This window comes from Gymnoscopelus braueri, assembly GCF_963280865.1.
Source record: "Gymnoscopelus braueri genome assembly, chromosome: 17".
NCBI lineage: Eukaryota > Metazoa > Chordata > Actinopteri > Myctophiformes > Myctophidae > Gymnoscopelus > Gymnoscopelus braueri.
The window spans coordinates 49803733-49816220 of record NC_137617.1 but is presented as its reverse complement, the minus strand read 5'-3'; the positions used below and the strand labels follow the sequence as shown (position 1 = coordinate 49816220).

Below are 12488 nucleotides of genomic sequence, written 5' to 3'. Positions count from 1 at the left end.
ACACACACACACACACACACACGCACACACGCACACACGCACATGCACGCACACACATACACGCACACACACGCCCCACACACACACACACACACACACACACACACACACACACACATACAGTACGTGCGCAACAAAATGCACGCACCCACGCACACAAATGAGCGCACGCACTCACTCACACCCACTCACACAACCACACACACACACACACACACACATACACACACACACACACACACACACACACACACACACACAATATGCTTACTCTACCCACAAACCTGGCATTTAGTGGGTATGTGGAGTGGCATCCGTTCCGCCCACCACACAGCCCATTATGCAGTCTGCTGAGAGGCAGTGGGCACACACACACACACACACACACACACACACACACACACACACACACACACACACACACACACACACACACACACACACACACACACAGAGAGAGCAGTGTGTTGCAGTTGCTGTGGGCTGTCTTCTCTGCAGGAACAGATGTTGTAACCGCTGCTCATGGACTCACAGCAGCTTCTCAGATATATTTCATAAAAAGCAGTCGTTAACCCTCTGGCGTCTGGCATTTCGTTTTAAAATACAAAATGACTATGATTGTTTTGTCAGGGCTGGTATAATCTCTAAAGAACAGATTCTGCTCTCCGCTTGAATCTGTCGGGGGGGTTCGTCATAACGTGTACGCACTGGCCTACAAGTGGGTGTGCCTTCAGATCAGGAAGCAGGCCGCGCTTTATCCAATCAAATGTAGTGGGCGGGATTTACTGTCTGCTCTCGCTTCCCACTGAAAACAAACCGAAACTCATTTAACAATAGCGTCCTCGGAGCAGACAAAACCACAGAAAGATATTCACATTTTAACTTGCTCTTTCATCATAGAAACAAGTGGGCTTATAACCAAAACCATCCATGTTCTCTGGGAGAAGTGGTGTTAGTGTTCCGTGTAGAAATATTGTTAGTGGGAATGAAAACATAGTCGCACCACCGGAAGTGGAGCGCTGAGGGCAGACCAAAAACCTAGTTTGCTTGCGCACGGGTGATACGTTGAGCTCCTCCCAGAGCCAAGTGAAAGAGTAAAAAACAGCAGAGGGCGCTGTTTTTCCTTTTTATTTGGTGATGACAGACAGACAGACAGACAGACAGACAGACAGACAGACAGACAGACAGACAGACAGTTAGAGACAAAGCTGTTTATAATGTGTGATGGAGCTCTGCTCTGCCACCTGTTTACTGTGAGGAAATGTTTGTTGTGGCTTTATGGCCCACCGCCAATGGAGCCCGCCATATAGAACTGTGTGTGTGTGTGTGTGTGTGTGTGTGTGTGTGTGTGTGTGTGTGTGTGTGTGTGTGTGTGTGTGTGTGTGTGTGTGTGTGTGTGTGTGTGTGTGTGTGTGTGTGTGTGTGTGTGTGTGTGTGTGTGTGTGTGTGTGTGTGTGTGTGTGTGTGTGTGTGTGTGTGTGTGTGTGTGTGTGTGTGCGTGCGGCGGTGGTGGTGGTGGTGGAAAAAGTACTCAAATGTTTTACTTAAGTAAAAGTATCAATACTGCAATGTAGTACTCTGTTACAAGTAAAAGTCCGGAATTCAAAACGTACTTGAGTAAAAGTACAAAAGTATTGGTATGAAAATGTACTTAAAATGCCAAAAGTAAAAGTACTAAATTGTTTGAAAATAGCAGATTTACAAGCTCACAACGCGTCGCATCGCATTGTGAGCTTGTAGATCTGCTATTTTCAAATAGTCTATGTATAAAATAGGGCTAAAGTTTCTAACGTATGTTTTATGATATAATAATTGATAATTGCAAAGTAACTAGTAACTAAAGGTTTAAAATAATTGTAGTGGAGTAAAAGTACAATATTTGCCTCTGAGTAGTGGAGTAGAAGTAAAAGTACTGAAAACTGGAAATACTCCAGTAAAGTAAAAGTACCTCCAAATTGTACTTAAGTACAGTACTTGAGTAAATGTACTTAGTTACTTTACACCACTGTGTGTGTATGCGTGTACATTATATACGTAATGTACTATTATACTGTATACTACTGTATATATACATACACCATACCATAGTAGCAGATCTACAAGTTTGAAACGTGGCGCGAACATAATGTATGTTTTTATGTCCTGTATGTATATGCATATTTTAGTATGTATGTATGCACGCATGCATGTGTGTGTGCATGCATGCATGCATGCAAAGCTGATTGCATGCATGCATGTGAGAAAGAGATGATGCTTGTATACATGTCCGGCTCATAATCTAGTTGAGGAGGGTTGAGTTAACTCTGCGCATGTTGGGCTTCATGTCCAACTCTATCATGCCATATATACTCTATATGCCAGTTTGACGGAACTTTCCACTTTCAGACACAATCAGTAGTTCAGGTAGTAGAGGCTTTCAATGAGGAACTTACTGGTCTACAGGCCTAGCTGTACTACAATGCTAGGAGCTTCAAATAGCAGATAGATGCCTTCTGTTCACTTGCACGAACTGACGTTAAAAAAGACCCAAAAAATGTCATCATGTTAAAATCAGCATCCTCGTGACATCATTCATGACGACGTCATCATCATCATTATTAGGGTTATTTTTGGGCGTGAGTTAAGGACAGACACAGAGGCAGATATGTGTGGAATGTAGTCTGACATCACTGCCGCTAGGGGGTGCTAATCCCCCCTGGGTCCCGAATCTACAAGCATCTACAAGCTCACAGAGCGTCTACAAGCTCACAGAGCGTCGCTCTGTGAGCTTGTAGATTGGTTATTTTCAAATAGCCTATGTATAAAATAAGGCTAAAGTGGTTAATGTATGTTTTAAAATATTATAATTTATATCTGCAGAGTAACTAGTAACTAAAGTTTTCAAATAATTGTAGTGGAGTAAAAATACAATATTTGCCTCTGAGATGTAGTGGAGTAGAAGTAAAAGTACGGCAAATTGAAAATACTCCAGTAAAGTAAAAAATACCTCAACATTGTACTTGAAGTACAGTAATTGAGTAAATGTACTTAGTTACTTTACACCACTGGCTGTGACCCAGGTGTTAGTGGCAGTGACATCAGGACGTTGGTACTCTATAGAGACATTATATAAGGAGATGGATATGGTGTTGCGTCATAGGTTCATAGGAAAGCCTCTGAAAGCTCCTCATGAGGGACACTAAGCACCTGGACGGCTTCATCAAAGCCTTCTCCCTGAAGAGCGTCCAGGTGATCGTCCAGGCCCGCCTGGGCGTGAAGACGTGCACTCGCTCCTCCTCCTCGCCCGGAGCCGCCGACTCCTTCAACCTGGCCCTGGAGGACCTGCCGGAGGTGACCCGTGAAGCTAAGAGGGCCCTGGCCCCCCCGGGGGGCCCCGGAGCCCGCCGCCGCTCCTCCTCCTCCGTGTGCGTGGAGATCTCCCTCAGGACGTCGGAGGGAGCCTCCATGGAGCTGGAGACGTGGCGGGTGGACGTGAACGGCGAGGAGCGTGACGGAGACGCCGCCACGGCGTCCCGTGACGCCGTGTACAACCGTCTGTCTCTGCTGCTGAAGTCCCTGCTGGCCGTCACCAGACTCACCCCGGCCTACCGGCTGTCCAGGAGGCAGGGACACGACTACGTCCTGTTCTACAGGGTCTACGTCGGCGAGGTGAGTCCAGGCGGGCCGGTGCAGGGGGAAGGCTTTGGGACGGTGTGCGTGGGCGCGGTGGGCACGCCCGTCGGCACCGTCGCCCTGTCCTGTGCCTACCGCACCAGCCGGTGCCTGTCCGACCGGCCCTTTGAGCGCCCGCCTCCCGCCGCGCCCGTCGCCGTCGACCGCTTCCGGGATCGTTCCTACGGCGACGTGGACCGCTTCCTGGTCGGTCCCTATGGCGAGCGGCTTCCCCACAACGACCCGGGTCGGCCCTTTAGCAGCAGAGTACCGGAGGAGGAGGAGTCTGCAGTACTCAACCAATCCCAGGAGGTCTGTGCCACCTCCTCCACCTCCCACACTTCAACGTTGTCATGTCAGCCCACCACCACAGGGGGAGCCGCTGAGCTTTGTCACACCCCCGCTGCCGTCGGCCCATGCCAACAGGCGTTGCATGCTGGGATGCGAGGCCGGGTGGCGCCGGCCCCCGTGCAAACGTCTAACGGGGCCGATGATGATGATGATGATGATGATGATGATGATGATGATGCTCACCTGACAGTCGACGGAGACGTCCCCGACCCTCCTGGGGTCAGCGGACGTGACGACGGTCCGTCCCACAGCGCAGAGAGGAGGAGAGATGAAGGAGGGTGGAGGAGGAAGAGGACGAGTGCTAAGTGTCCTTCCTGTGAGGCGGTGGAACCACCGTCCACAATGACCAGGAGAGAGGGAGCCTTGGTGGACAGACACACTACCAGAGCCTTGTTGGACAGACCACACGGTGCCTTGGTGGACAGACCCAACGGTGTCTTTGTGGACAGACCCAACAGTGTCTTCGTGGACAGACCCAAGGGTGCCTTTGTGGACAGACCCAAGGGTGCCTTTGTGGACAGACCACACGGAGCCTTCGTGGACAGACCCCACACACAGGCCACAGCAGCCGTCCTGGACGTGCCGTTCGCAGCCTTCGCTCTCACAGGTCTGGAGGACGAGGAGGAGGAGGAGAACGACCGCATGATTCAGCCTCCTGACTCCCCTGAGGTGGCGTCATCTCCCCTACAGGGCAGCCTGCGCTCCCAGCGGTTGTCCCAGGGCTCAAGAGGACAAGAACAACAACAGCCGGCCTGGGACTTTGCAGACTTCAAACCGGCGTTCTCCAGAGCTGAGCTGCTGCCCATCATGGACGTGGGCTCCTTCTACAGGGAGTTCCTCCTCCTCAGCGCTCCTCGGCTGGCTCTCGGCGGTCAGGCCTCCTCCCTGGCCGACACGCTGGCCTCCGTTCCAGAGCGGCTGGCCGTCTACGAGAAAGACATCCACGAGTTTGACTCTTTGGTGGACATGCTGCTACGGTAGAAAGGAGAACCGAGGTACGAGAGGACAGGAGAACGTTGTGAAGTCTGTCCATGAAGGTACATACATGTATGTATTGTACGTACTGTATGATTTTGTATAGGGCCAATGACAAAGTGAAGAGACACACACACAACATGGTGAAATTATTATTGAACAGTTGACCATACATACAGATGATCAAATTTCTTCCGATTTTTTTCCACTTTTTTTAATCCTTTTTTTGGGGGAAATAGCAGTGTTACTCATAGAGCACCTTTTTCATATAGAACTGTCTTCATAACTAGATGTTCCATCTCACCTGTGCATTTGACTCCATATATGTGCATCTCCATATGTGCATTGGGCCCCGCCTTCTGTTGTGTCTGACATCAGTGCATGTTGGAAATCTCCATATACTGTATGTCCATTTTACGGGTTGGTCCACCGTTCGTCTGACTGACTCACCCAATTTTAATATAGGATTTCAAGGACCCCCAGTTTGATATGTATGGGCCATGGACCTAGCCTGGCTCCACCCCCTGAATCCTTTGCCTAGCATTCAGGGTCTGGTGACGCTTTCGAAGGCGGGTGTTTCTCGGTTGAAAATCTGTACGACGAATCGGGATCGGGACAATCCAGTATGAACCAATCGCGTTGGTTCATAGTGGAGTCCCACTTTGGCCACGCCCCCATCTCAGAACTCCGCTGCATTGAGAGGGCTTTCAGACTGAATAATGGAGTGAAACGAAATGAAAATTCAGGCTGAGTGTCAGGCTACCATGGACCCCCATTTGAAAAGATTACTTTTTTTCATCACTGGGACCCCGGTCTATGCTATCAAAAATCATCAGTGTTATTTCACTTTGCACTTTTTATTTTGGTCAACTGATTGACTAATCGCACCCTGTGTGCAATGGCCTTAATCCTGGTCGTTCTACACAGTCTGTCTTGAGAGATTATTCACTAACATGATGTTGAATGGTTGCGTTATCCGTTGCTTTCCGTATTTAATCAGCTGATTTGACAGACAGGCTTTGGTCCCAAACTCCTGATGATGTGCTTCCTGCTGGGAACAACCACCCACTTTATAATTCAGTTAAATTACATTTGACTTCAACAGCCGTTATGTTTGAGAAGATATTTGATTGTAAATACAGTTGAGAGTCACTGTCAGTTTATCACATCTATTGTAATTAAAGCTACCGGCTCACTCAGGTTCATGTCTTTATATGTTTGTTTTTAATCTACATTTTTATCCCACGATTTTTGTAACCCCATTCTTTTCACCCAGTGCCAATTGTCTAAGTAATCCTGGGCACTACACTCCCTCTGCCAACCTAGGGAGAGCTCAGAGCCGAGCTCATGCCTCCTTCAATGCATGAGAGCTAACTAGCCTTCTTATCACCTGACAGGGGGGAGTTTCCCCGGTAGGACGTAGCGTGTGGAAGGAACACGTTATTCCAACCTGTTCCTTTCCCCTCCATCAGGCTGACCATGGGGAGGCGGTGTCTTTATATGTCTTGATTAATTGAATACACAGGACCACAATGGAAACCTTCTGGGCTTTTTGTGTTATCCTTTTAGCATTTTATTGTATAACTGTACCTCTGTACTTTTTTGCACTGTCAATTAAGTATCCAATCAGTGTTGATTTTGACATCACATTTTGATTCAGTCTTAGTCATAGTCTTTTTGTCACATTTTAGTCGACTAAATATCATAAGATTTTAGTCGACTAAAACTACAGTTGATTTAGTCGATTAAAATAGATTTTTGGCGGGCTGTGATGGCGTCGAAATGGCTGATTTTCACTTAGCTGCATCCCGAAAATAGCAGATCTACAAGCTCACAACGTGTCGCAGCGCGACGCGTTGTGAGCTTGTAGATCTGCTATTTTCGGTGTGTGTGACACCCTCCCGCAACCATGATGACTTCTACACTTCTCCACTCGTCCCTCCCAAACATTTTAGTCTAGTTTTTATTTGTTGACGAAATTGTCAATATATTTAGTCATGGTTGAAGCTTAGTTTTAGGTTAGCTTAGTTAGCTTAGTTTTGATTTCGTTTTCATTTAGTTTTCGTCAGTGAAAAAAGGTAGTCGACAGACAATTTTTCGTTATAGTTTTAGTTGGCGAAATCAACACTGTATCCCATCAATCAATCAATCGACTTTTCCCGCACTTATTTGCTTCTCGGTCTCAATAAAAAAGGGAGGTTCCTAAATAAAGAAATATTGACGTTGAATTAAAAAGCTCTCCATCAAAAGCCTTCTAACGCCTTCCAGGAATCCAAAGCGTGTTCCTGTGACAAGCAGCAGACACCTCGTCTCTCTCTCTCTCTCTCGCTCTGAGGGCGTCCTAGACGTCAGGTGTGAGGACATTCCTAAAATGGAAGATCATTATGCATTCCTGCTGTCACCGGTCAGACCGACCCGACCGACCGGCGTGTTTAGCATTCCTCTGTGCTTCTCCAGTGGCGTAAAGTAACTAAGTACATTTACTCAAGTACTGTACTTAAGCACAATGTTGAGGTATTTTTACTTTATTGGAGCATTTCCAATTTCCAATACTTTTACTTCTACTCCACTACATCTCAGAGGCAAACGTTGTACTTTTACTCCACTACAATTATTTGAAAACTTTAGTTACTTTGTAGATTTTGATTATTATTACAAAACATACATTACCCACTTCAGCCCTATATACAGTACATTTAGACCATTTGAAAATAAAGGATCTACAAGCTTACAATGCGTCGCGAGTTTGTAGATCTGCTATTTTCAAAAGATTTGTATACATTTGAAAACTTGTGAAATTGGACATTCTGCACAATGACTACTTTATACTTTTGGTGCTTAAGTACATTTTGATACCAGTACTTTTACTCAAGTAAATTTAGAATTCCAGACTTTTGCTTGTAACAGAGTATTTCTACATTGCAACATTGATGCTTTTACTTAAGTAAAACATGTGAGTACTTTTTTGCCACCACTGTGCTTCACTGTGTGTTCAAAAAGACGGGCCCACATGGCATGGAGCTTCTGGTGGCTGACATGGACCATGGGTTCATGGCGTGGCGTTTCTGGTGGCTGACATGGACCATGGGTTCATGGCGTGGCGTTTCTGGTGGCTGACATGGACCATGGGTTCATGGCGTGGCGTTTCTGGTGGCTGACATGGACCATGGGTTCATGGCGTGGCGTTTCTGGTGGCTGACATGGACCATGGGTTCATGGCGTGGCGTTTCTGGTGGCTGACATGGACCATGGGTTCATGGCGTGGCGTTTCTGGTGGCTGACATGGACCATGGGTTCATGGCGTGGCGTTTCTGGTGGCTGACATGGACCATGGGTTCATGGCGTGCCGTTTCTGGTGGCTGACATGGACCATGGGTTCATGGCGTGGTGTTTCTGGTGGCTGACATGGACCATGGGTTCATGGCGTGGTGTTTCTGGTGGCTGACATGGACCATGGGTTCATGGCATGGTGTTTCTGGTGGCTGACATGGACCATGGGTTCATGGCGTGGTGTTTCTGGTGGCTGACATGGACCATGGTTTACGTCATGTTTGCGTGGAATTCTTCATGGATGGTGATCAGCATTCAGTGTGCAGCGCTGTGGGGAAGGAACAGCATTCAGTGTGCAGCGCTGTGGGGAAGGAACAGCATTCAGTGTGCAGCGCTGTGGGGAAGGAACAGCATTCAGTGTGCAGCGCTGTGGGGAAGGATCAGCATTCAGTGTGCAGCGCTGTGGGGAAGGAACAGCATGAAGGCTGGTTGACAGGGTTGTAGCTTCTGGCCTGTGTTTCTATCTGTGTGTTTGCTTTGTTGTCTCATCTTTGAAAGGTGGTGCAAGTGGCATTTTGTTATGTTAACCCATTGACTGCCAAAGATTGTGTTAGTTTCTTTTTGGTTTTTGGTTACTTTATTTCGGTTATAGGGTTAGGATTAGTTTATTTAATTCTTATTTTTGCCTGATTTTACTGATTTATAAAAAAAATAATAATGCTGCACACATATATTATATATAATTTGCACAATACCCATAATTTCCCAGCATAACATTTGGGAAGGCTTAGCCTACCCTAGCCTTCATTACCCGCCGCCTATGGTAGTGTGGTGGTGTTTACCTAGAGAGAAACACTACAGTAGTGTGGTGGTAGCCTGGTAAACCCTCCCTCTGGAAATCTCATTTCCATTTGATTTCAGGAGTGAGTCTGGCCTGACCGCCCATTCTGCAATATTGGCTGTGTACACCAAATGGACGAGCCTATCAGCGTCGTCGCACATCGTTCTGTGATTGACAGCGACAGTTGGCCAATCAGGTGGCGAGTTCGAGTGAGCCCGAATGGCACGAGTGCAGCCTGAATGCAGCCAACAAAATACGAACGGCAGCCATCTTTTCTGTCCGCTATTTTCTCCGCTGTTTTTTTACTTCAAAAAGCTCTCAAACTTCTATTTTGAGGCACGGAATTTACTTATAAGATATCGTTTGGATAGATTATGTGGTCAATTAATCATGACAGAGCCTATTTGAAAATAAAAATGTAGAGAACCGGTAGGGGCGGGCAGTGACACACACGCATGTATCCGAATAAGGCAACCCATTTTGGGCATGGCCGTCTCAAAAGTCCCGTTGCGTCACATTAGTCTGGTGAACTGCTGATTGGCTGAAGGGGAAAAACGATCATTGGCTGAAGGGGTTGTCAGTCAACGGTATTACTCCCGCCCAACTCCAGCCCACAGCCAATATTGCAGAATGGGCGATCAGGCCAGACTCACTCCTGAAATCAAATAGAAATGAGATTTCCGGAGGGAGGGTTTACCAGGCTAGTGTGGTGGTGTTTACCTATAGAGAAACACTACAGTAGTGTGGTGGTGTTTACCTATAGAGAAACACTACAGTAGTGTGGTGGTGTTTACCTATAGAGAAACACTACAGTAGTGTGGTGGTGTTTACCTATAGAGAAACACTACAGTAGTGTGGTGGTGTTTACCTATAGAGAAACACTACAGTAGTGTGGTGGTGTTTACCTATAGAGAAACACTACAGTAGTGTGGTGGTGTTTACCTATAGAGAAACACTACAGTAGTGTGGTGGTGTTTACCTATAGAGAAACACTACAGTAGTGTGGTGGTGTTTACCTATAGAGAAACACTACAGTAGTGTGGTGGTGTTTACCTGCAGAAACACATTGTCCTCTCTCTGTAGTTTTGGTGTTTTCACTGTTTGTTTTGGTAGACAGGATGTCTGTGGGCTCTGCCAAAACAAACACCAAAACGCAGCGAGACAGCAGTGTGTTTCTGCAGGTAAACACCACCACACTACTGTAGTGAGGGAAATGATGGGTAAAAACATCTAGTCTATATATTGTGCTGTTATGTAAACACACAGGGCGAGCCCTGTAACAAAAAATGTAGTTTTTTTTACCAAAAACAAACACCTTTAAACTGTCCCAGAGACAAATGTCCGGGTCCTGAGGGCGTAGCGCTCCAGCTGAGTCAAGTTGGTGTTTTTTCAGTGTTTCTGATCCAAACTCATCCAGATTCTTCTGTCTTCCCCCTCCTCCCTCTCTCTCTCTCTCTCTCTCTCTCCCTCTCTTTCTCTCTCTGTCTCTATTCTCTCTCTCTCTCTCTCTCTCTCTCTCCATCTCCACGTCTTTGTGTGCATGTGTCGTGTCATTCTGTGTGTGTGTGTGTGTGTGTGTGTGTGTGTGTGTGTTTGTGTGTGTGTGCGTGCGTGCGCTCTCTGCTCACAGCTCCTCTGCGTAAAGCTAAGTTTGTGGAGAGCCCTCGCATCCCACAGTCAGAGCTGGACTCTCCCTCCTCCATTACTGTCAAGAACCCTGAGCTGGACACGTTCTGCTCCGGTAAGTCCTCACCCCCCCCCCCACCCCCCCCACTGGGAGGAAAGTGACCAAGTACATTTACTCAAGTACTGTACTTAAGTACAATTTGTGGGTACTTATACTTCACTTGAGTACGTCTAATTGTTCTACAATTACTTCTACTCTGCTCTGCTCTCCACTACATCTCAGAGGCAAATGTTGTACTTTTTACTTCATTACAGTTATATGAACACTTTAGTTACAAGTTCATTTGCAGATTTAGATTATTATTATTATTATTATTATTATTATTATTATTATTATTACAAAGCATACATTAACCATTTAAACCAATGTTATACTTTGTCTAATTGCAAATAGCAGAGCTTAACATGCGTAGTGACGCCACATGTCGTGTGCTTGTATATCGGCTGTCTTAGAACATAGATTTTGATAGATTTTGAAAAACTATTTATGTGGGCCACTCTGCACAATGAGCACGTACAGGGGCGCTGTAAGTCATTTATTCCAAGGGGGGCTGGGCTGGACGGGGGGCTGGGCTGGACGGGGGGCTGGGCTGGACGGGGGGCTGGGCTGGACGGGGGACTGGGCTGGACGGGGGGCTGGGCTGGACGGGGGACTGGGCTGGACGGGGGACTGGGCTGGACGGGGGACTGGGCTGGACGGGGGACTGGGCTGGACGGGGGACTGTGCCATTTTTTCCCACATTTTTTTTCACGTTTTTTTTTTCACATTTTCCAGCTTTTTTTCATCTTTTTCAGCAAATATTTTATTCCCCAAAGTTAAATACATCATTGTTTTAATATATATTTCTGTGTATAGACTTAAAAATGTATATGTATTTTTTTAGAATACAAAAATAATAATATTAATAATAATATTAAAAACATTTTTTAAACATTTTTTGTTTTGCTTCCCACCACCAGGGGGGCTGCAGCCCCCATAGCCCCCCCTTCCCACACCACTGGTACCGTACAACATATGTTGATACCAGTACCGTTGTAATCTGCCACTCTCTGCTCTGTGATGCTGTAGTTCATGTGTTTACCTCTGTGTTGTTTGTTCTGGTCAGTCAGGGTTCTCAGAATGATGGGATTGTGAAACAGCGTTGTCCTGGCCTGGGAACGTTTGGGAAATGATCTACTGTATGAAGTTTGGGCAAGTTGAGGACATTTGAACCTCTTTAAATACAGGGTTGAACATGGTTAAACATGTGCTCTGTTGAGCCCAGGGGTCAGTACTCGGTCCCCTCCTTTTGTTTCCCCTCCGCACCAAATCCCGATGGCGAAAATAGCTGATCTACAAGCTCACAACGTGTCGCGCTTGAGTTGGTAGATCGGCTATTTTTGCATGTTGCCTGTTTTCGTGGGAATGTTTGCCTATTATGTCATTTGCCCAGAATAGTGGGCGCTAGAGGGTTCATGTGGTTAAAGAGTGTTGTTTGTTATGATTTTATTTATTTTTGGGCCCCTATAAGTGAGATTTGGAAAAATGTACAAATATTTTGGGCAGTGAAACCGCCCCTAAAAGTGAAGTTTGGAAATTTGTACAATTATCCTGCGCTGTGATTGGCCAATCACAATCTATTCAGGACTGTGATTGGCCAGTGTCACATGACACATGTGCATAGCCCTATATAAGAAACCATAACTTGAAAAAAAACATAAATTTGTTTTTTTC

At 46.5% G+C, this 12488-nt stretch overlaps 3 protein-coding genes across 7 annotated transcripts in view; all 3 read left to right on the top strand.

Moving 5' to 3' along the window:
• LOC308104861 (ankyrin repeat and SOCS box protein 12-like) overlaps positions 1-12488 on the top strand; it is a 396083-nt gene that overhangs the window by 248562 nt on the left and 135033 nt on the right. The gene's annotated exons all lie outside the window — the stretch shown is intronic.
• tanc2b (tetratricopeptide repeat, ankyrin repeat and coiled-coil containing 2b) overlaps positions 1-12488 on the top strand; it is a 332731-nt gene that overhangs the window by 208898 nt on the left and 111345 nt on the right. For 3 of the 5 annotated variants that reach the window (XM_080455411.1, XM_080455410.1, XM_080455413.1), the window contains one exon: positions 10719-10829. The exons of the other annotated variants lie outside the window; for them this stretch is intronic. In XM_080455411.1, the coding sequence (XP_080311537.1) occupies positions 10719-10829 (111 nt within the window). The remainder of the gene's footprint in view (positions 1-10718; positions 10830-12488) is intronic. 5 annotated transcript variants of the gene reach the window in all.
• On the top strand, positions 3169-4983 carry LOC308104386 (autophagy-related protein 13-like; the record flags this gene model as incomplete). The annotated part of the gene is made up of 1 exon (XM_080454796.1): positions 3169-4983. The coding sequence occupies one exon, from the start codon at positions 3169-3171 to the stop codon at positions 4981-4983; it is 1815 nt and encodes a 604-aa protein (XP_080310922.1).